We start from the raw sequence: 24690 nt of genomic DNA, 5'->3' as shown, positions 1-24690 counted from the left end.
GCATTTTACCTTTGGAATACACCCATCTTGACCCAGGAGGCGCATTTCATTTTCAACACGATGCAGCCAACTGGTATTTTCCTCAAAATGTTCGATCTCCTCTTCTTTCTTCTTCTGCATGTGTATGCGGTGGGTTCTAAGCATTGCAAGCTTTTGATCCCGCTTGCAAGTGGCCTAAAAATCGCATTTAAGAGGAAAACTTTCAAATGATGTTCAAAAATATCTACATAAAAAAAGATTTTTTCCATACTTTTATACTCAACTGGACGTAACAAACATTTTGCATTTTTGACCAGTTTAATAGAAGTGAAGCAGCACATTCTCCTTATGGACATTACTGAATTATATTTAAACATTTCAAATTTTTTTTCCTGGAAGCCCTGGAAGCCAGAGAATATAGTTATTTGATTGATTATTCCTTTAAAGAATAATACATTGGATTTGATCAATTTCTGTTCTAGGCCATAATTATATTAAGTTAGAAAGACTGGAAAAACTACATGTGCACAAACACACTTCTAGATATAACATAACCTAATAATTTCTAGTAACTCAAGCATGAATATGAAGTTTTATGTGCTTTGTTTTCCTAATGCAGCATGTCCTAGAAAAAGCCCACTAAAGGATAAAGTATTTGGCAAAAGGAAAACCTTCTATCTTCAAGCATCAAAATTCTTCTGATGCTTCTCTGAAATCTGTCAACAAAAAGGCACAAAACCAGCAACAGCAAGTTGGATATGAATGAGGTAGTATCCTGACGAGGCAAAGGGGACTTTCTATTCAGAGGACAACTATAGTTTGCAGTATACTTTAAAAATTAGGTCACTGACTCAATTAGTCATAGAGAACATTAATTTTAGATATAGTTCACAGAGTTCAGCTATGCCTAAACTTTAGTTAGTTAAAAAAACAAAAAAAAACCCCCAAAACAAAAACACACCAAAACCCCACAAGTATTTGAAGTATATTGCTACACTCAACAAAAACAAACATACAGAACCCAGTTAGTTTTTAAAAACTATAACCTAAATCTCTACACTCATACATTCCAGAATGAACACTCTAAATGAAAACTTCATCAATTAGAATAAGTCTACATATTTAGAAGGGCAGGCCAAATTAATTCTATTACAAAACGTCGTAAGAAACTCTGAATGTACCTCTCTAATGTTGCACAAAGTAGAAATGGCTCGAACTGGTGAACACGCAGTAGAAAGCAGAAACAGTACAGTACGTGGAGAGATGCAGATTGCATTTCTTAAGCTGACTTTTCAAAATGCTTCCTTCAACACATGGTGTACAGAACACAGAACCAGCATGGGAAAGACACCTGAACTACATGTGTGCTCCAGGCAACTTACCAGCTCAAAAGACTATATTCTGGCCAGAATTTCACTTTGCTTTCTCTTGCAACTGTCCTATCTGCTAAGATGACAGAGGATCCTGAGAAGACAAAGTCACTTTGACCAGTTCCTTGGGGAAAGTACCAGGAGGAAGAGTTAACTGTCAGACTAAAGCTCGCAATGATCACTGGTTCCCTCTGACCAGTGAGACTAGGGAAAAGCTTTCAGGACTGCTGAAGCACAGAAATTCAAATGCATTGTTTTGCATATTTCAGCATTTACACGGTGCAGGAGAGGTATTAGGATTGAAGGTGGTATTAACAATATCCCACCATTTGATGAACCCATCCCATAGGTTCCCAGGAAGAAAGGACACGTTACATTGATGTGCTACAACAGAAAAAATATGGTTATGCGTGCTAGCTGTACACAACGTCTGGAACACAAGTAGTCCTAGGCAAGATACCTGGTTGCTACTCTTTTGTAATTGGGGGGGGGGGGGAATATCACAAGATATATAGAAGAAATCATCCCTCCTGGGCTGAAGAACTGGGACATGTTCAACAAGCATTTTTGGACCCAGCATGGGCAATTGCAGTAAGCAGAAAAACTGAAACCAAGATAAACTGACTGCCTGCCAGGAATATGCTCCTTTTCCAGAGAGTAAAAATAATGTTAAAGTGGCAATCAGAAATGGAGAATTGATTTTAAATCTAATATATTTTTTTAAAGCCTATCAAAGTACCAGCCGTTTTTTGTCGTGTCTTAATAAAAAAAAAAATAAAAGTTGTAAAATAGATTCCATGACTGATGCAGAAACCTTCAAGATAAAATAGGTCAAAAGTGAATAGACTTCTTCGAACTCAGCAAGACAGTTAAAAGTAACGATAACACAGGGGCACATACTAACGTTTTGTTTCCATACAAAGAGGAATGCTCTACACATGTTCTCCTATTGGCACAAAGCTTTCCTGGCTCACACTGCTGTAGCCAATACCTAGCATGCAACAGGAAAACAACACAGATGCAGAAAAACAGGTAACAAAAGTGGAGGAATGGGCATTAGACAGGAGGATGTAAACAGGCCCTTTAAATGGGCAGCATCCAAGTTCTAAAAAAGCTGGAAACGGGGGCAGTTATGTGGAAAATGGGAATGTTTTATTATTGATCCAGGATGGACTAATTTCACGAGATAAACTGTGATAAATTTTTTGCAACAAGAAAGCATTTGTAAAAACAGAGATTAAGGTAACCTAAACTGATACGTAAGTTTTTTTCCTTCTTTCCAAAATCATTGTTTTGAATTAAAGTATTCAAACTGGGGTTGTTAAAGTATAGATATCATTTGCTTCGTGTTAACGTACCTAAAATCATTATTATATCTAGTTACTGAGCACAGACAATTAAGTGTAAAATGAGAAAATACTTTATAAGTAAAACTTTTCCCTTAAAAATTAATATTTCAGAAATAAGCTTGTGGCCAGTGTATTTTACAGAGAGAAAACCCAGAGGTATTCAGGAAAATAGCAAATGTGTAAAAATACAAGGGAGAACAGAAGCATTATAGTGCACAAGGGAAACGTGAGCAGTCACTTTGGTAATCAAATGACTAGATTCCAAATTAAAATCCAATTTGTTCCAAAGTAGTTGCAAAAGGACACTTAATTTTACCATTACAGTGACTTACATGCCTTAATAAATAAGGCATCATACTTATAGGACAGTGACTTGACCCTTAGTAAATCACATCTATAAGTTAACTAATAGCAAAACCAACATTTGAGTGCAGCACTGCTAACATTCAAAATAAGTTAAATCAGCTCATAAAACTATGAAATAGAGTGTATGAAGGTATAACTCCTCATTATGAATAGACATACAGCTATACTCCATTGTAAGCAGTATTTAAAAGTATGGCACAGATAGAAAATATTTCTTTGGAGCTTCTATGGCATAAAAGAGAATTCTAGAACACATTAGTCACTTGAAATATCTTCATTAATGACAAGCAAAAATGTGTGATATATTTTCACTTTGACATTTATCTAAGGACCAAATTTCATGTGAATCACTGGGAAAAAAATAGTCATATGGTAAACTATCACTTTCAGCCAAATACAGATTGTTACTGTGACTAAGCAAAATCAGCCCCACCCTCAACTTCATATCTACATAAAACATATATTTCTTTTAGCTGACTTTTATCAGAAAAATTAAGATACTATTTAACCATGCTTACTTATTATTTGATTCTTCCAGAAAGACACAAGCAGTTAATGCTGCGCAACAACAATTGTTCATACTTAGCCCCCAGATTCTTCTCTTAAAATCTGGGGCAACTAAATGTAATTATTTTACTTCACATGACTCTGTCCTTATGCAGCTATCCAAACATTTTCCTGGTGACAACTGAAAACATCAATGATAAGGACCTGTCTTGTTTAGCACAAGGTCCATGCTTTTCCTTATGAAACACAAATCGATTTCTCAGCTTGATAACAGCTTCAATGGCTGTACCATACATACGGTAACATGCTTTGGTTTTGGACAAGAGCATCACGAGTCTCCTAAGTCTAGCCTGGTCTTAAGTAACTATGACCATCAAGCCTACATAAGGACAAGTTGAAAAGTTTTCACAATTAGCAGCAATAAGCACATCAACAGTTTTCTGTGCAGTGTGGAAAAAAATAGCACACCTGGCATTACTACTACTTATCCAAGTGATAATCAGTGTGTCCCATTTTAATTAAATATTTAAGCATTAACTAATTATATAATTACTTAAGCAAACTTCATACATTAGTACAGCAAAATGAAGAGAGATTCTACCTTGCATTACATTACAGAAAACTCACCTTTTCTACTCTTTCTTCAGAGCACATCAGTTGAATTTGTTCATGACATTGTTTCTGGTAATATGTCTTCAGTGCATTTTCTTTCAAGCGCATTTCCACCTTGAGGTATTCTTTTCTGATTTCCTCACGGTTTGCAAACACATTTTTAAGGATTTCTTTGTATCTATTAGAACCAAAGGATAAACAACTGATTGCTTACTGATGACTTTTTTTATGACTGTCTCCTTTACAAGGAGAACTTTAAATTCCAAGTTAATAAAATAAATACAAAAAAATTAGGAGCAAAAAAGTAAAGCCTGTTGTAGATGAGCACTAAATAAAGTGTGAGTACATCAGTAAAGATTTTATGTACTTGAACTGGAAATGGGATGTGAAATTTTGCAGGCAGGGGTCACTAAAAATAAACCTTGTATTTATGAAGATGACACTGGGATTCAAAAGAAAGACATCTGGAACTTCTTCACATGTCTTACCTTTACCTTCAAAAGGTACTAAATACCTATGTTCTCTACTTATGCTACCAATTTATTAAGCAGATCAGACTACTGTTGCCATAGACACACAAGGTCTCCTTCAAAAAACCTGCTAGCTATCTCTCAAAAAAGGGAAACCACAAGAGACTTCAGTTGCTCACTTTCTCTGAAGTTCTGTTGTACAATTTTAAACACTAATGGACGACTAAAACCATAAGATCCACCATGTTTTAACACATACTAGGCTAACGGGGAAAAAAAAACAAACTAGTGATAGAAGGTACTTAACAGTTATTCCAAGGAGACCAATGTTTAAATAGCCTCAAAATCTGCTTACCCCTAGCCTACAATGCAAATCAGAATAACAAGGATCAGGAGAAAGCCTGGAAGCATTACCACGTTGCAATATAACTTTCAGTGGTGGTACTTTTTCACTTTACTCCTGAATATTGAAAATGCAGTACAGAATAGCCCAAAAGATACTGTATATCTCAATAATGACCAACCTTGTATACAAGCCATTTCATAACATCCGATTGACTTGTTAGAACTTTACATAAGGATAAAGGCATGGTTTAACATGCATTCTAAAGAAATGCAACATTTGAGGTCGTTATACAGTGTATAAAAGATCATAAAATTAGTATTTTAGTATAAAAGATCATAAAATTAAATACCGTAAAAATACTATAAAATAACACATAGGTTCAACTAGAGAGCAAGGTGAAGAGACATTCTTGTCATGTAATTGACTTCTTGCCAGTGTGTTTCAGAAGTAGCAATTCCATTTCACAGTCTAGAGTCTGAATAACTCCGAGTCTTATTCTAGTGTTTCATTACTCTCATTTAAAAAAACAAATAGAATTAACAAAAGGATTCTTCTCTACAGTTTTAGAAATTCAACAGTTTTACATAAAAGTGTCCAGAGAATTCTATCGTATCTAGGTAAAAATGTGTACTAAACACACACATAACGTAGAAATAATATTTCTTTAAGGAATAAAATAGTCAGCTGCAGAGTATCAGAGCTCTTATCCTACACTGTTACTATCTATACAATTTGCACTATTATACTATCTACTGCACAACTGGTTGGAGAATTTTTTTCCTCCATAGTATCCATAGAAACATGGTTCCTCCCAGCTGCCTGGGAAACACAGCAATAAGAAATGAAGGTGAATCGTCCCTCTCAATTTCCCTCACAGTAAAACCCTGGGCATAACTTAAGAGAGGCCACAGATTCTGATTGTATGTACAGTGACTGTGAGGAACTATTACTGGTAAATCAACTCTTTGTGTACTTAAAATCACCAGTGTCCCAAATATAGCATCAAGTATAGAAGCCTTTGCAAAGCCCCTTTCCTTGAGCTGGATTCACTCTTTTGGTAAGCACAATTCTGTTCTTATGGAGTTATCTTTACCCTCTCTTCTTCACTTAAAAATGACAAAGTAATCCTGTAGGCATATGCAGGGTATGAACTCTCTGGACTACCTAGTCTCAAATTGCTCGTGGACTTGTTGTCGGTGGTAGTTCCAAAGCCAGTGTCCACTGTTTACCTCAACAAGCTCAAGACTCGAAGGGCTGGCAGACAAAGCATCTCCAAGGTTTAGACAACAGAGGGAGCAGGAATGATCTTTGCATTTGAAGAAGCAAGTGGTGTAATCAGTGACTCTCTTCCAGGTAAAAGTGAAGTAAAAGCCACACAAGACTGAAACACAAGACTGTGGATAAGGCGCTCTACCCTGTCCCAAACGGAAGGGAGAAGCAGAACATCTTCAAGACCTGTAAATGAATGGGGGCGGGGGGGGAATGAACTCATCACCCACACTATCAGTAGGATGAACCTGACAGGATCCTCATGAAGAAGAAGGAAATGCAACATCCACTTTAGTGCTGATATCTAGAGGGAATGGGATAGGTTTACATGTGTCTCTATGGATATTCCAGAATATTAAAACCCGAACAAACATTCTATGCAAAGAAATCTTGGCATAGAATATGTCCAGCATTTTGAAAAGACATTTGAGAGACCTTGCCCTTGACTGATTCTTCCCACACACATAGAATGAAATAAACGGCAAATCACAGGGAATTAAATTAACCTTAAAGACCTAGAGTGCAAAAATATGCAGGAAAACTGTCAGAACTATCAACATGACTTAGAAACCTACACTTCTTTTGAAAATTAAATTTAAATAACCTGAATGAGAGGTTTATTGAAACCTCTGGAATGCCAGTAAAATGAACCTCAGTTACAGAGCATTTTGCTTTGAATGGGTTTTTACTTTTGCTTCAGAAGGTTTTCCAGGTTAAAAAAATACCACAAAGGGCCAATAAAAAAAAAAGTTAACTGAATAAACCTAGGCAAATAATTCTCAGAAATGTGTGATGAGATATGCAGAGACAGATCCAGAAAGACTTTCACACCAAAACCTAACCTTCTTATGAAATAGATTGACTTCTGCAACAAATTCATACATCACATCTTAATTTGTTACTTTTTTTGTGCTCTCATGAGAGACTGTCACATCAGAAAAAATGACAGGAACATCACCAAGAAGAGAGAGAGACCAAGAAATACAAAAGCAATAGAAAGTAAGGAACCTACAAACATAAATTAAACTCTTTGTGGAAAGAACTTCAAGTTCTTGCTTCTCTCAAACCTTGCAGGGAGGATACTGCCGAAGTAGGATCTGCCAGCGGTAGCGGCAGCTGCTGTCATTTATGCAAACTACATTCTGTCTACTCACAAAAATGACCTTCTTAATTAGCTTTGAGGAAAGCTAGCATTCATATGCTCCTTCCTGCCCCATGCATGTGTCATTTCCTGCCCTCCCCCCTCAGATTACTAAAACAACTAAACTGGGCTGAGAAGAGAAACACCACCATTAGAACACAAAGTACAGTTTTGGAATTTTTGTATAATGCAAGAGACAGTCAATTTCTATTTAGTAACATGTTCCTAGAGTTATTAAAAAAGAGCCTTCTAAATATTCTACTGTCCCTCTCTCCAAAACATATCATCTCAATTTTAAAAGTCTAGATCTTTACCAGTTTATTGATAATATAACTTTAAAATTATAGTAACTTTCTCTTACTTGTAAGACATTTTCACATTTTTTGTGTTACGAAGGTAAGCTTCCTACCAGAGAAACCTTTTTTTTTCCCCTCCTGTTATTAAAGGACTCTGCCTAGTATTAAAAGTCCTGTGAGATGGACTTCTATCATCCTCCAAGTAAGACTGTTCCATAGACAGATCTATCAGGAAGCTTTTGTTGCTATTATGTTCAACTTTCCCCCCCTTTCTTAACTGTATTGTATTTCTTTATTACATAACACTCAAATATAACACCACTCTAGTTACATTTATTGTTCTATTTCTGTCATTAAGTTATTGTTCAGCTCACATATAGACCAGTTGTTTGGCTATTTAATTGCTTTGTTTGTTTGCTTGGCTTTTTTACTGTATTTTTATTTGATGAATTTTTAGTTGATTGTCTGGCTGGCAGTTATTTTTCATCTCTGGACTTCACCAATTTTTCAGTGTTCTTCCTGATAACACCTTAGTGAATGACCATATACCAGCCCTGTACCTCCCACAAATACTGATTTGCACTGAATATTTTTGCTATTAAACCTTTCACAATCACTATTTCATTTTTATCTGCCACTGCATGTGTGTACATACGTGTACACACACACACGTGCACTCAATTTTTGAAGGATAGTGCTTTCACACGGTGATCCTTCCAATAACACAAGAACAATAGAAACCAGATCTGAAAAGTCAAGGTGACTTAAAATCAAGTCATAGCAATTTTGCTAAATATTGTCTCAAAATGGGATAAGAAATTTATAAAATTTACATTTGATTTGTTTTTCTGAAAACCTACGTTACAACATGGTACTTCAAACAACCAAGACTAAAGATGGTTGTTATTTTTCTCCAAAATCTTTAGCTTTTGGTAGTAGGAAAGAACTTCTTAGCCCTACAGAGCTCTGGAGTTTCCTAGGAGAACACGTCCTAAAATCTTTTGTGTTATTAATGGTAGAATTTAATCTGCATGTTAATACAGAATAACATTTGTAGCCTTGGGATAAAAATACTTGACTTTCCCATGAAATATCTTCATTACAGTAATGAAGCTATTGATAAGCTTTAAAAAAACGAGCACAAACGCATTTTAAAAACCACATGCACACTGATTGTAACTTTTAGTAAGATTCAATTACCTATCATAAACAAACACTCTTGATATCAGCAGTTCTAATGAAAATTTGATGGGAATAAATATAATCCACAGAATACTGACATTGCTGCACTTCTGTCAGTTTAGTAAATACTTCATAAGAAAGTAACTATAGATGCAAGACCTTCACCACTAATGTAAATTAAGATGTCAGAGTGAGTTATGTCAGCTTCTTGAGGATCAGAGTACATGGTTATCTTGAAGTGTTTTACTGAATAATTTGCCTAGAAGGTTAATATCAGGATACTTCCTCAAGTACACAATATTTGTTTTGTTTTAAATCCACCACCAAGTTGTTCTGAAAAGAAGTGATAAGCTATGCAGAGCCACACCTAGTTTAAGTAAAGCAACGTTAAAAATGAAGAAACCAATATTGAAAAGACTAAGTTTGTTTTACAAATGCTTTTACAAGTTATGCAAACTCCAGTTTTGAAGCAATATTGTAATGTGATTAATTTACCTTTGTATTTCCACTTGCTGGTTGTTTGAAAGTACTGCTGCATTATGATTTTCAGGAATGCTTGCTTGCTTTTCTTCATATTCTCTCAGTTTCTCTTTCAACATTAGGATCTAAATCAAAAAAGGTACCTTTTAGTTGGCGTATAGGTTTTTGTTTTTTTTTTTTTTTTTAAACCTGTCATTCTGTGCTTATGTCTTGAAAAGCTTTACAAATGGCAGTAGGTGAATTTAGAATACAAAACATCTTTCTTACTTCAAAACACTATATGGGAGAATTAGGACAATATTGCTTTATAGGTTCAATCCCATGAACATTTTTTTGAATTCAAAGTTATAACAATTAATCTTTCAAACTTCTAACAATAGATTTTGACATACCTCTTTCTTTTGTTCATTGCAAACTTTAACATACTGGCTTATGTGACTGTCCAAACTAACAACATTGCTCTTCAACTGTTAAAAAAAACAGAAACAAGTTAGAATTTAAGAAGGCTCCTTCATGTTTTCCTGCATAACAAATACACTGTGTATAAGTACTAGATAATTACACTTGCACTATATTATGAGGAAAGGGACGAATACAATCCTGACTTCCACAACAAAAACATGACTCTCAGCTTTTGCAATAATCTGTTGCATACCCATGCAAAAAATGAATACATTTACTTGTGCAAGCACATTTTGCATTTATTCAGCTGTTTTTACTATTTAATGTCTATTTTGTGCATTTTATTATAAAAACTATACTTAAGTATGCAACAAATGCAAACTACAGTCAACCCCATAAAAGAAATTAGGAGCTGCGATACAAAGGATTATGAGAAAAAAAAAAATCAGAATAATCTGGACAATAGACAGCAGAAGGCAGGACACTCCAGTAGCTTTTCATTTATCAGTATAATCTCACAACCTTTTCTGGGCTCCAGCTGAATTCTACCTGTAACAAACCTGGACTGGCTCTTGTACAACTGCTTAGACATTTCTTTAATATTCTTCACAGTTCTGAGAATGTAATAGTAAGGTCCTGAAACTGGCTGTGAATTCTACCTGCTGAAGATTATTTCAAAATTTGAGGCTCACAAAACAAACTCTTTCAAACTGGCAGCATAATCCCATTAATGAAGCCACGTTGCTTTTAGGCCAGAACTAGTCAGCTCTACTGTCTCTGTATCTACTACATCTATCACTCAGATGATGAAGAGTTTACTGTAAGAAAGAAGAAGTAACTGAACAAAATTTTGGGACAAAAATGAAGGAAATTATAACCCTCTAAAAGAAATAACTCTCTTTCTTTTAATACTATATTATTATACTTTGGCAAAAGATCAATAAATACCAAGATACTCACAGAAGACTTTATATCCTTTGCTCGATTTGCATACTTAAGAGTATTATATGTATCATCATAGAACATAGAAGACGGACTAACAGCAGCTATCATTATTGTTCGGCAATTTCCTCCAAGAGAATCTTTCAATAAACGAGTAAGCTTGCTGTTTCGATATGGAATGTGCTGTTTCTTGCTCTAGAAAGAGAGTTATATGCATGTTTATGGATTAGTCAACTGTATTTTAAATATTCACCTGTCTAGAAGTCTGCTTAGAATTTCACCAATGCCACAAAACCTGACAAACAGCCTTGGAAATTTTCTTTGAGATAAGTAATTTTCCTCAAATTACATATACATCTCAAACAGTTTTAAATCTCTTGGAACTGTTTAATACCTTTATAACACACGTATTAGCCAGGTTACTTTCTGATGTCGGGATACATAACAACTATTTTTGTGATGTGGGCAACTAACAGAAAGGTAGACAACATTAAACTACTTTCAGTTCACAGAATAATCGAGGTTGGGAAGGACCTCTCAAGATGCATCTAGTCCAATTCTGCTGCTTAAAGCAGTGTCAGCTAGAGCAAGCTCAACTATGCCCAGCTGAGTTTTCAATATCTCCAAGGATGGAGACCCCACAACCTTTCCAGGCAAACTAAAGTCTGCTTTGTGAAGCTTTTTTTCAATCACATCTACAGAATCTTCATCTCACAGTACAAAGTTACATTACTAGGACCTCAATCCCACACCAAATAAGTCAACATGAAGAATCTTACGTATGTCAATGGTACAGATTCTAAATTCTGCCTCCCACTCCAACAAGATGGTGATAAGAATATGTGGCACCAGGAAGGGAATTAAAAGCTCTGATCATTTTCGCCTGGCATATTTGAAGGAGAAAATTGCTAGCTGACCAGAAGGACATAAAAAGGGTGTAGCTGTAGGCAACGGACTTTGCTTTGGCAAAAGTTCAGGAGGTTTTATCATTCTCCCATGTAACTGTCCCCACTCCTTCCCCTGAGTGGATGAGCCAGATCAGGAGACTAATTCGGTACTGTGAGCAGGGTGTGGGTGTGTGTGTGGAACAGCACAAAAGAACAACTTTGGATAGGTGTTGTTTGCTCCTATAAAAGCCTCCTTCCCTAAGATTAAAGGGTATAAACCTCTGGAAAAATCTTTGTCCTTGTCAAGCTATTTATTTACTCATGCAAGCTTCTCTACATATGTTTGATTTTGAAAAAGGTGAGTAAGAAAAGCGGGTACATTCATCTTTGACACTATCCTTAGGGAGCTGCACACTATTTTTGAGAACTCTCTCCCATCAGGACTGTCTTTCATTCAGCTATCACAGAGATGATGGTGGAAACCCATAAGAAAAATCTTAAAGGAAAATGATGATGTGAGAAGTATCAACAATGTAATCTCATTACTCAGTGAGAGCTTTCCTGGACTTCAGGCTTTAGCAGGGTTACATTTCAGAAGTGAATAATATATACTCTGGAGTTACCTTAGAAGATATTTATTCTTTAAACAAATGGGTAAACAGGGGAATTTTGCTAGACCAGATAATAAGATACTGAAGTAGCTATCTACAGCACTACAGACAGAAGCTGTGGTAGGATATCAACTCCCCCTATCATCCACAGCCAGAATGCCCCTTCTCACTCTGCAGGCAGCAAGAAGAGCTTACAAGGAATATCATAGGAAGACCATTGTTTTCAATGCCTTACACGAGCCCTGGTATTATAATTTTAGTTGCTGCAGGAAATTAAAAAGCATCTATGTTTTATTAAATGACTGAACCATAAAAATATACTTCATTAACACTGAAAAAAACCCATTTTTTTGTTAATATGCAGGAGCAGTTTAAGACCAGGAGCAGCGTACATATAACTGGAGGGCAAGAACCTTTCTAATTAAAACTATATGAATCCTAGGCTTCCTGATTGCAGGACAGAAACAAAACTTATTCACCTCTATGACTAGCCTATAACAAGGCAAAATCAAAAGCAGTTAAACCTGTTTAAAGCCTTAGCATTTCTATTCTGAGCCTAAGCAACAAAACCCAAGATGTTTTCCTCCAATATTCTTACACAGACAAAAAAAAAAAATCTCTGTAATTCATTTAAATAAGCCTTTGACTTAAGGCAGTCAAAGGGATGCTGGTTCCAACATCAGTATCAGCAGAAGTGAAATACATAAGGATACTTAAAAAAAAAAAAAGTTGTTTCTCTTTCAAGTAGAAGTTAATTTCAGCACTGGTGCTAATGTGGCAAAACTGAAGTTGCATCAGATGATTCAGCAACTGAAAAGATGAGGCAGGGTTTTTTTTTTTTTTTTCCCTCAAAGTTTACAGAGACTTTTTTTTTTAAATTAGAATGACTCTACATGTACCTTAAGTATACATTTTTTTAATATATTCCGTTAGGATATCCCAGGAATAAATTCCAAAGATACAGTAAGAGTCAAACCAGATATGATATAAAGAGCTAGTGACACGTTTAATAATTACCATTTTTAAAAATGTTTCCACAACACTAGGAGGTGAAAGCAGCACATACCTTTGGATTTGCCAAGGCATTAATGACATTTCCAAGAGCTAGCAGGGAGCGGTTAATGTTTGTTCCTTCTCTAAAACGAGCCCCCTTGGCACTTGTTGCGCTGGCACGTTCAGATCCTGCCAGGTCAATGAGAGACATTTTGGCGATGCGAACATTTTGATTAATACTAGCTGTTTTATCTTGCTGCCTTAGATAAATCTACAATAAAAAAAAGAAAATAATTAAAAAGTAACCACTAAACTGTCTGTTGTTACTCTAAGCAGTAAGTTAATTTTACAGCATAACAACTGTTTTCATAAAACCTTATTGGAATCCTTCTTAGAATCCAAGTTAAACCTTTTGGTAGATATCTAACACCAACAGGCAATTTGGCCTAATGGGAAATAGTGAATCCATTTCTGACACTTACCTCTTAAACTCACCTGCTTCAGGTATTAGTAGGGAAAAAGAAGCAGAGCATGGTTGCACTGGGTTTGGCTGGGACAGAGTTAATTTTTCTGCATAGCAGCCCATCTGGTGCTTTCAGATTTGTGACCCAAACAGTGCTGATAACAGACCAGTGTTTAGCTTTTGCTGAACAGCAGTTGTACCCTACCAAGGCGGTGGGCAAGAGGTTGCAGGGGGACAGCTGACCCTAACTGACCAAAAGTTTCTCCACAGTAGCCATTGCTTGAGGACTGGCTGGGCATCAGTCTGCCAATGGCAAGTGATTGCTTCCCTGCCACCCCCTTCACTTATTAAGTGAACCACAAGTTATTTCCCTCTCCCTCTTGCTTTTTTCCTTTTGATTCTCTCCCCCATCCTGCTGCTGAGCATTAAGCAATCAACAGGGCTGGGGCTTACCACAGTGGCAAAGATTGGTGAGCTTCAAATGGATTTTATAGCTAAAATCACTCTTGATTCTTCCATATTCAAGATGTATACCATGCTATTGCACTTTCAACTGAAAAAAGTGTTCATTTTTTAAAGGCACCTTTAAGAGCATTCCATAAAGAGATAGAGATATATATACACATATATAGGGATAAACCAGGAAAAAGGCTGGACTTTCAGTAGTTTAGACTGAACTGTAACTACCATTAACAGGAGAACAATACTCAGTTACTGCTGTGAAAACACATACTACTCCAGAGTCTTTTGGAAAGGACCCCTAAGGCCACTGGTTCCCCCTCATCCCTTCGCTCCTGAAATTTTCACAGTACAGGAGATATACAAGGAACTAAATGCTTTTGCTTCCTACTTTGAGGCAGTAGGCAGAGCATGATTATACAGCCAGTAAGAATTATGGTTATCCTTAGATGGCTTTTACTTCTTCAGGATTCTCTATACATTTCCCCTTCTTTTGTGTTGAGTGCCTTGCCATTTATAAGGCTAACGGCTACTGACACTTTCATGAACGCACTTTTAGACAGTGAATTGGGAAAGAGTTGCTATACATATAAGGGGATTGACCAATAAAGACAGTCTCTCACCAGATCTGTAGCTTTAAGCTTTGCACATGAGAAACGAAGTCTTCACAGCAATTTGTAGCAGAAAAAAATTGACAAGTATTGGGAGTGAATAAAATTCTTATGACTTGCCACAAAAGGTATGTCTATACCAAATAGACATGTTTTTATATCAAACAATACAAGTAAGTCTTGTTGTATTATTTCTAGTACAATATTATTAAAAAAAAAAAAAAAAAAAGAGAGAGAAAAAAAGCCACTTCCCTGGTACTTACCTTGGTAAAGTAGCTATCTCAGGCTGGTAGCACTTTACCAGAACCAAGTAACTATCATTAGTGAAGTAGGGAAAGGTGGAGTGACAGCCAAACTATGTTGCATGACTCAAGCTTTTATAAAAATTCAAGGGATACAGGAAATGCCCCAAAGCAGAATCTTTTTTATTTCTTTGTCTGCCAGCAGAACACTTTCAACAGAACAGTGCGGCAATTGGGATTTTACTTTCAGATGCAGTAATTGTCTGACCTAGATAGAGATTTCAAACCTAAGACAGATGGTACAGTAAGGCGAAACTTGCATCTCTAAAATCAGCCCAGAACATCCTGGGCCAAGACTTTTACTCCTTTCTGCGTCAGTTCTAGAAAACGTCCTGCTCCAATAAAGTTGACAACAAAAACCAAAACCAGCATAAAAGATAACCAATCACTACAAAAAAGAGCAACTCTTAAAATAACAGAAAACTTAAAAATGAAGAGGAATCAAGACAGCAATAGGGATTTCTCGTCATTTATATCTGTGGAACCAAAGAGGCAATAAAGAATAAGCAGGTAAGGCATGTTTTGCAGAATGTCACAGATTTGTGGAAATAGATGAGAAACTGACATAAGCAATTACTTGTAGTACTAATTGACTAGTTTGTAATTATTTCTTACAGATGCCAACATCACTAATAAGTGCCTCAAGTAGATGGAGTATTTAAGAACCCACTTTAAAAAAAGTGTATGGTTGTGAACTTGCTTAGCTTAAACCAGTACGCATTAATTAAAATCTGTTAAACTTCCAGTTGCATTCATTGGACCAATCTAGTTAGTAACAGTAATATTCCTTTAAAGTGTCACATGCAGATGCAGTATTTATATTAACCATTTATTTACACACACATTCTTATTTATAAGTGACATAATCCCTCCTCCTCCCAAGCATAAATCACTTCTATGAAAAAGGCTTAAAACCCATTCACTCTTAAATGCGCTATTGTTCAAAGGCTGCACTAGTTTATCTTTGAGAACACATGATATTAGTAGATAATTAAATAAATCGCACATTCATGATACAATTGTCTAACAAAGCAAATCATTACTTTTACCACTAATTTGTGCACTTAACAGAAAATGACACTTAAGAGAAAGCAATTAAATATCTTGATTGACAGCTAGACCATCTCAAAAGACAAACACAACAAATGTTCAGGATTATCTCATTACAAGAGTTAACTGGATTAGGAATTGTCCTGGTTTCAGCTGGGATAGAGTTAATTTTCTTCCTAGTAGCTGGTCTAGTGCTGCGTTTTGGATTTAGGATGAGAATAATGTTGATAACACACTGATGGTTTAGTTGTTGCTAAGTAGTGCTTACACCAGTCAAGGACTTCCCAGCTTCCCATGCTCTGCCCGGTGCACAAGGAGCTGGGAGGGGGCACAGTCAGGACAGCTGACCCAGACTGGCCCAAGGGCTGTTCCATACTATATATGGCATCATGCCCAGTATATAAGCTGGGGGAAGAAGAAGGAAGGGTGGGACGTTCAGCATGATGGAGTTTGTCTTCCCAAGTAACCGTTACATGTGATGGAGCCCTGCTTTCCCAGGGAATGGCTGAACACCTGCCTGCCGATGGGAAGGAGTGAATTAATTCCTTGTTTTGCTTTTCTTGCATGCATGGCTTTTGCTTTACCTATTAAACTGTCTTTATCTCAACCCACAAGTTTTCTCACTTTGACTCTTCCAATTCTCTCCCCCATCCCAGTGCATTTTACACCATTGAGGCTACTTTGCTGGCCACTACTGCTATTGGGACACAGAAAACCAAAGAAAGAATGCAGAGGGATTAGTCCAGAAATGACTTTGTCCGTTACCTCAAGCTCAAAAATAGAAATGTTCACACTAGTTTGAGCAGTCTTAAGAATTCTATTATCAACAATAATGACCTCAGAGAAAAGTCTTTCAGAGCTTAATATACATGAGCTGCAAAAGCATATACATTTTGCTTTTCAAAGTCAGATGCTTACTGTAACAATATTTTGTAAACATTCAAAAGGACAGTGATTTGTACTTTCTCATGCATCACACCAGTTTACAATGTGTATATACTATGCATACAACAAAAAATAAAACCTGAAGCTTTTTCATTTCAGAACATAAAATGAAAGGCCTTTACAAAACCACTGAGCATGACAGTTTTCATTCAGTGCATTGCAAACAAGCTGCAGCCTAAATATATATATTTCTTATATATATACACAAACACAGAAAAATTGTATATTTGCTGTTCCTACAATATTTAGATATGAGAGGGTCTTTGTTTTCATTATGGTTTTACTTATACTGCCTGTAAGTAAACAATCCTCTCACCTGCAAGCATTCATATTTGGTTCACTTTTGCTCTCTGTAAGCTGGAAATGGTTTGAAATGATGAATAAAAGAAGTGTAAATCTGATTAAGTATACCAATCCATCTTTTGTCATACATTCAGACAAAATTGTGGTAAGATACAGGTATACTAATTTTGTCAGTATAGTTTATTTGGCGAATATGCAACTTCTGCTAACAAGTAGATGTATCTGCAGTGAGATCAATTTGCCAGAATAAATATAGAATGTAGGCTGGAGAAGACAAACTCTTCAGCATCCCTGTTCACAGAATTGTTTGTCTTCTTGTTGAAGGTACTGCAAGTCTGCAACATTTACCTAATTTATTTAATTGCTTGCCACTTTTAGAAATGAATTGAGAAGAATGCAGAGCATGCCAGATAAGACAATCCAGAGCTTTTTCCTGTTGAGTAAAGGTGAGGGAGGCAAGACATTACAGCCCAGCAAGTCAAGAAACAAATAGGCAGTTTGCTCTCTGATCTCAGTCTGTGGCACTGCACTTTGTGCCTTATTAAAGGCAGCACACATACACGACAATGCAGCTTTCAAACTGAACAACTTCGTAAGAAGTCTTTGGCTTAAATGTACAACCATGGGCAAGACCTCAGGGGAAATTAAAACCGGGATGGGCAATTTCAAACAGAAGTCTAAGATATATAAGAAAACATAGAACCTTTTACAGGGGGAATGACTTTTGCTCCGTTACATAGTTTAGAAGTATTTAACACATTTACCATCCGTTATTAACCTCTTTTCTCATTAGTAGTGACAGTAGAGCTCTGGAAAGCTTATTTTACAGCTACTTGCGTTGACATTATCTATGTCAACATACTAACTTTTGGCTATAGTTATTAAGCATTGCTTAAATCTGCAGATAGAGTTAAGAATTGCCTAACAGGTAAATAGTTTAGCTGTAATGCAAGGACCAGAATTCAAATTTCTTTACTATTTTGTAATCTAGAATGGCAACATTTAAATAATAAAAGATAACGTGCTTTGTAGTATGTTTCTAGCAAACAGAAAAAGAAGTTTTAGCTAACAAGACTAATTTTTAAATATTATTTTCTTAAAATACCACAGGTTGTGTTTAAGAGGAGTCAGAAGGAGAAGGCGGTGGTTACCAAATGGCAATAATCTTTGGAGAAGTCTTAAGTTCTAGCAGATTTGTACAACACGTGCAAAACTCTCATCTATGGAAACTAAAAGTCAGCACTTCATTTTGATGATGCAAGTATGTGTATGGAGATATTTTCAGGGAATATATACTGCTTTAGTTGTCCTAAAACTTGGTACATACCAGAATATTAAGAAAACACTTTAGTGTAAAAATCAACATTAACGAAAATAAGCAGGATGAGAAAGTACCATTTGAGAATCTTGGTCTATAGTCAGATGTATAACTGCATTCTGTAAACTATTTTTCCTAGAAAAAAAGCTGAGCAACATAATGAAACCAGAAAGCATTAAAAAAACCCAATAACTTTTAGTTTATAAAATTACAATATGGAAGTATATTCAAAGCTCAAAAGTGCAGTTTTACAGAAAAGATATTTCTTCCAAGGAGTAGTAGTTCACACTATTGGACCTAAAGAGCTTTTCATTGAATTTGTTTTTTCAAATATAATCACTATGAACCTTTACAAACTCACAAGGAGTGAGAAGTCAACAAGAACAGTAAACTGGAAAACTTTAATCCCCTCTCACCCAAACTAAGGTTCAACACAGCTTAAAACCAAAAGCTTCCATTGTATTCAAATTTAAACAACAACTACACCTCACAGTAATGACCACTGTATATCTGCTATATCATCTTACCTGAAAGACGGCATGGGACCGTGAAGAGGAGGCATTTACATCTGTGGGATGCTGTGTTCTATTTTTATTTCCATAATCCAACATTTGAAGGATTTCCTCTGCTGATTTAGGCTTTAAGGGTAGAGCACAAGATAAATGCACATTTTTTTTTTTTTTCTTTTTCATGAACTATAGGAGATTCTACACTGATTCTAAAATACATTAACATTCACCTTAAGGAAAAAAAAAAAAAAAGGAACTTAAAATTTCATTTACCTAGAAATAAGAAATTTCCTGTTATGGAATTGAGGCACTTCAAACAAGCACTTTCAGTTAAAAAGCAGTAAGGCACAAAAAGCAAGCACTTAACTGCAGAAATTTAAATCAGATAATTTTTTTTAGTAAAGAATTTAAACAAATCTCCAAAGGTTCTCCATAGTCAGAAGAAGTCTTATTTAAGAGTGACTGACTTAAGTTTTCTTGTACTAATGTATTAAACAGTGATATACTAATCTTTTTCCCCACAAGACCCAAGCTTTAGGAAGTATAGTGTTTACACTGTGAACCAAATTAATGACATTGTTACCTATTTAATCATTATCTCATGTACACAAAAGCTGGAAGCTACATAGCATGTAACATACACTAAAAGGCTGCAAGAAAATAGGTCCACAAGAGTTGATTTTCAGATTGGAAAACTAAGTTCTGTCACTGACTTTTCCAAAGAATTGCTATGCTGGCCTGGAAAAGCCATTTAAAGTGAAACTTTTCAAATGTGGTTATTTAAAAACAAAAACAACCCTGAGATGTAGACACAAGACTTGCAAAGGTGCAGAAAACTCCAAGATGGCACTGAGGGCAGTGAATTTCTTTAAGAAATGCTAAGATGTATTAGCCAAAAAACAAATCTTCCAAAACCTGAAGATGAGCATCAGACTAATGGTACCCTTTCAATAATAAGGACTGGATGCTTTAATCCATTTGTGTTTAAGAATTCTAGCAGGTTTTTTCCCACAACATGCTTTTGGATAATTAATTAATTAGGTTCACAAGTTACTAAGGTACTGGTGATTATTGCCAGAAAAAAAGCCCACTAGGAAATTACCAAGTTGCATACAACCTTCACAGATCAATGGGAACTTTACAATTTTCTCAAACACATTGTGAGGCTTCCTGAATTTCAGTATCTATTTACATACCTGATGTAATGTTAGCCCTTGAACTACCACCCCTTTCTGGGTATCTTCACGAACAGCCAGAGGACCAGAGTTTACCAGCAGATCACGGATCTGTTCATTGTAGACCTTTGAAAGAGAATTTAAAATCTTTTAATAAAGCTAGCCTACCATACTTGACAGGATTAAACTTAACTAATCAGAAATCATTAGTCGTCTTTAACTTCTTTAAGACAAAGTAACAAATACATTCTGTAGAGTTTTTGCCAAAGGGCTTTCCTATACTGAACTTGAAACATTCAATTAACTCAATTTGCATGAATTTTTTAAGCCATTGAAGTGGGAGTCACTCTTTGCTAGTAAATAATCTTTATTCTCTATTAAAAAAAAAAGTTTACTCTTTTTACCAAAAAACTTTTGCAGCAAGCATGAATTCAAAGCATTTATTGACCTCTATTATACTTCATAATCCACACTTCAGCGAGATTTCTTAATCCAAATGTACTTCTATTAAAATTCTTAAATACCTTATTTCTTGGTCTGTGGAAGCACTTGAAACAGCACATGGCAAAACAAACTTTTCCCTCCTCCTTCTCTCCCCCAAATACTAACTACTCTTCCATTAAGACTTTGAGGGGGCTAGAAAGTAACAACTTTAATACTGCTTGATAGCAGTGCCTAGACAGCTACTTGTAAAAACAGAACTGTGATGCAAAAAAGTTGGAGAGGAGAAGAGAAGGTGACAACAAAGAACTAAAGGAATATTTGTAAAGAGCTAACCATTGGCATAGTAGCTCTAATTCAAGTAGTTTTACTGTATCTCAGATAAATAAAATAAACTGAAAGCTTTAAAAAACATCATCAAAAAGGGATTAGATATCATTTTGTTGTGTGATTTCACAGTGCTTACAGGATTCTATTGTGAAGTCCTGAAATATATTTTCTTGTACACATCAACAGATGTTCAGAGGGATGTAACTGACCAGCAAGACAGAAATCATTGGAATGTTTAGTGAATATATTAGAAGAGATTGTCCTTTTTGGGCAGCCTTCTGTAAAATAGTAACAGGTGCCTACGAACAACACTGAATTTGTGGAGCACATTTCAGTTCCGTTCTTATGAGGGACACATTTTGTAAAGTCTCAGAAAGGGCCAGGGAAGGCAAAACCAGCTTGTCTTTATTTATTAAAATACGTCTTATTAAAAACAACATACCAAATACAGGAACTGGCTTACCTCTAAATAAGAGACAGCAACATTACATATTTTGTCTTCTTTTATTTGATCCATGCAATTATAAAGTGCCATCATGGTTAAATACATCACTCCAGGATCTTCAGGGGAACCTAACATTGTATGAGTCTTTCCAGCTCCCGTTGCACCATATGCAAGCACTGAATTTCCACAAAAAACAACAAAGCAAAAAGATGCAATTTATACCAGTAAGCTAATCAAGAATGAAAAAGTCAAATGGACAGTCACACGCCTCTGTCATTCTGCACAGCTGTTGTCATAAACGGATCAAGTTTCTTGCTTAGGCTTTACCTTTTACAGCTATAACCAGAAAGCTGTTTCAAAATCACATTTATTTTTGAGTGTTCAGTTCAAAATTCATTCACTGGCAATTTACGTGAAAATATTATTTGCTTACTCTCATAAACCTAAGCCATCAATTTATTGCAGGTAAGTATTTCATTTCCTCACAATGTTCCATTTGCCATCTAAAAAAACCAAACTCTTAAAGAGAGCTCATAAAGCAGGCTACCACACACTCAGTGACACTACTTCTGGTTGAATAACTCTTTCCAGAGGACTCCCCTCATAAGCATGCATATTTCAGATAAAATTCTAAAGTCTATTATAACCTTAACATGAACTAATTTTCAAAAGAGTAGAGCTATCCTAACTTCCGTAAGCTAAAAAGTCAGCCTCTCATATCTATAAATTAAAACAAAGTGCTTTATTTGTATCTCAGCCTTTTTAAGGCTTCTGCAGCAGTTGGATATAATGGTAGAAACCTTGAAGAATTTCGTGAAGTTTTTGAATTGAAGAAGATAAATAGCAAAGTTACCTGTGCAGTTATATCCATTTAAGAAGCCATCAATTACACTTTTGGTAGTATGCTCAAAAACTTCCAGCTGGGATGAACTTTCAGCAAAAACAGCATCAAACACAAATTTAAGATCTTTCTTTGTTCTTTTATTAATATCCCTATGGGTCAGCCTTTTCCCATGAAAGAAGCTAACTTCTTCCTCCTTTGGATCAAAGACCAATATATGCCGGTCAACAACATGAACAACTTTGCTAAAGTTGCCATCTTTTTCCTTTTGAGACTCTGGACGGACACGGACCACCACTTTCACATGATTACAGACATCTTCTTCATTAGCAGTGGACATAACAGCGTCCCTTTTGTACCACTTCTTTGCTTCCAAGACTCTTTCAGATCAAGCAGCTGAATCTTTTCTGCAATTGACAAAAAAAAGGCCTTATATTTCAAATATAACCTTCCAAATAGTTCACACGTTTAATTGTGACTAACATCTTGCACCTGTGCTGGATCTGCTCAGCCCTTGTTAGTTAGCCCTCTGGACTGCTACAATGATCACACAACTTTGGAAAGCGCTGTAACTGGCCTGAAAAGGTGAACTAGTTCAGTACAGCTTTAAAAAAACTAAGCTTATAAGCTTATTTCAACAAGTCAAACTACTAATTCATCTACTGGCTTTCCTTTATTTCAGAGCAAACTTGCAGATGAGCTACCAGGTTTCCGCAGACCAAAGTGGGTGGTTCTCCTTCAGCAAAACTCAGAGTAGCCGCCTGCCTACTTTCTCAGGGTTATTGGCTTAGTCACATTGCATGTAGGTTTAAAGAGACAGTTAAAGTGGAATTCACGTTCACATAATTTGCACGGGACACGGAAACATGTTCCACAGATGTCAATCCAGACTTCCCTTTAACGGGCCGCCCTTGCTGACAACCGAGGGTTGTTCACTCCGAACAGCAGACAGCGACCTTCGCGGCAAAGGCTCTCCGTGACACTTGTTCAGCTTCAGGGCAAGCTTATCCTCTCTCAGCCGAGCGGCCCCACGGCCGCTGGCACGGCCGCGACACGGCCACGGAGCGAGGCCGGAACGCGGAGGGAACACCCAGAGGCAGGCGAGCGGGGCGGCCGCGGCCCAGCCCCACCCGGCCCTCTCGACTCGCTCCTCGCCCCGCTGCAGGCAGATCTCCTCCGGGGCCCACCGCCAGGCTCAACCCCACGGCAACGGACGAGGCTACGGCGGAGGGACCCGACCCCCGCCCGGGCCGCCACTCACCTCAGCGCCGCGGCCCCGCAAACCGCCGCCAACCCCGGCCGCCGAATTCAAACACAAGCGGCCCGCCCTCCCCGCCTCCTCATTGGCCGCCGCCGCCGTGACGCCAGCAGTGCGACGGCGCGGGCGGTAAGCGTGTGGGGACGAGGGGCTGCGCGGCTCGGCTGGCGCTGGGGCCTGGCTGCCTCCGCCGGTGCTGTTGCTCCCGGGGCCGGGCCGCTCTGCGGTACCCAGCAGGCGGGTGTCGGCTCTGGGGTTCAGCCCCACACTATGGAGGCAGCCGGCGCCTGCTGCCGGGGGTGGGGGGAGCCCCGGGGTGGCGGTCCCGCCGGTGTGAAGCTGAGGTGGTGGCTCCCCCACAGCTGCGCCGCGGGGCCGGGCGCGGCGCTTCCCGCCTTTTTGAGTCTCTCAGGGGGAGAGTGGGAGGCCTGGGCGGAGGGGAGGGGAGGGGAGGTGCGTGTGCGTGTGGGAACGACCCTGCCGGGAGCGGGGGCTGAGGGGCAGTGGCGGAGCCCGCAGTGAGGGGTTCTTCCCCCTGGGGCGGGCAGGCCGTCCTTCGTGTCCCGCCGGCCTTGCCCGGGCGGGGAGCGGGGAATAGCCCTCACCCCTTCCTCCCGCGCACCGCCGTGGGGCCTGGCTTGGGCTGGGGTGCGGGCTGCCTGCCGCTGCTCCGGTCGCCTCTGGGAAGAAGCGTTATGGAGTTGAGTTCTTGTTCGCTGGCGGCCTTTACCGTCCGCTTCAGTGTAAGTCCCGCTCTGCAGGTGGCTGCCTCAAACTCTGCCCAAATGCCACTTAAGATGGGTGCTGCAAGAAACGACGCTTTCTGCTCACTTACAAGAAAAAAAAACCCAATTGCATAGAATGAGGGTGGTTGTAAGCAAAGTGTTCTGTGTCTGTGGTGGTAACGCCTCCTGGGCTTGTACCAACATAGGGCAGTGTGAGTTGGATGATGATTGTTGGTCTTCACCCTGTTCATACAGTAATTTCTGTAGAGGTGTTGTGGTTTGTTGCAAAACCTCAGGGCTGTGGTATGTCTGT

The 24690-nt window shown here is 37.7% G+C and overlaps 2 protein-coding genes across 2 annotated transcripts in view; one reads left to right on the top strand and one right to left on the bottom strand.

The window, feature by feature from the left end:
- KIF18A (kinesin family member 18A) overlaps nt 1–22734 on the bottom strand; it is a gene marked incomplete at both ends in the record, with an annotated part of 44346 nt that extends 21612 nt beyond the window's left edge. The window contains 10 exons of the mRNA XM_082317410.1: nt 10–174; nt 4199–4361; nt 9383–9492; nt 9760–9834; nt 10730–10906; nt 13276–13473; nt 19181–19291; nt 20359–20463; nt 21572–21729; nt 22407–22734. Of these exons, the coding sequence (XP_082173536.1) occupies nt 10–174; nt 4199–4361; nt 9383–9492; nt 9760–9834; nt 10730–10906; nt 13276–13473; nt 19181–19291; nt 20359–20463; nt 21572–21729; nt 22407–22734 (1590 nt within the window). The remainder of the gene's footprint in view (nt 1–9; nt 175–4198; nt 4362–9382; nt 9493–9759; nt 9835–10729; nt 10907–13275; nt 13474–19180; nt 19292–20358; nt 20464–21571; nt 21730–22406) is intronic.
- Nucleotides 22735–23749: 1015 nt separating this feature from the next.
- The window catches only part of METTL15 (methyltransferase 15, mitochondrial 12S rRNA N4-cytidine), a gene marked incomplete at its 3' end in the record, with an annotated part of 96053 nt that continues 95112 nt past the window's right edge, over nt 23750–24690 (top strand). The window contains exon 1 of the mRNA XM_082318628.1: nt 23750–23781. The remainder of the gene's footprint in view (nt 23782–24690) is intronic.

The sequence above is a fragment of the Platalea leucorodia genome, assembly GCF_965183815.1.
Source record: "Platalea leucorodia genome assembly, chromosome: 7".
Lineage (NCBI taxonomy): Eukaryota > Metazoa > Chordata > Aves > Pelecaniformes > Threskiornithidae > Platalea > Platalea leucorodia.
This window is presented reverse-complemented; position numbering and strand designations above follow the sequence as displayed.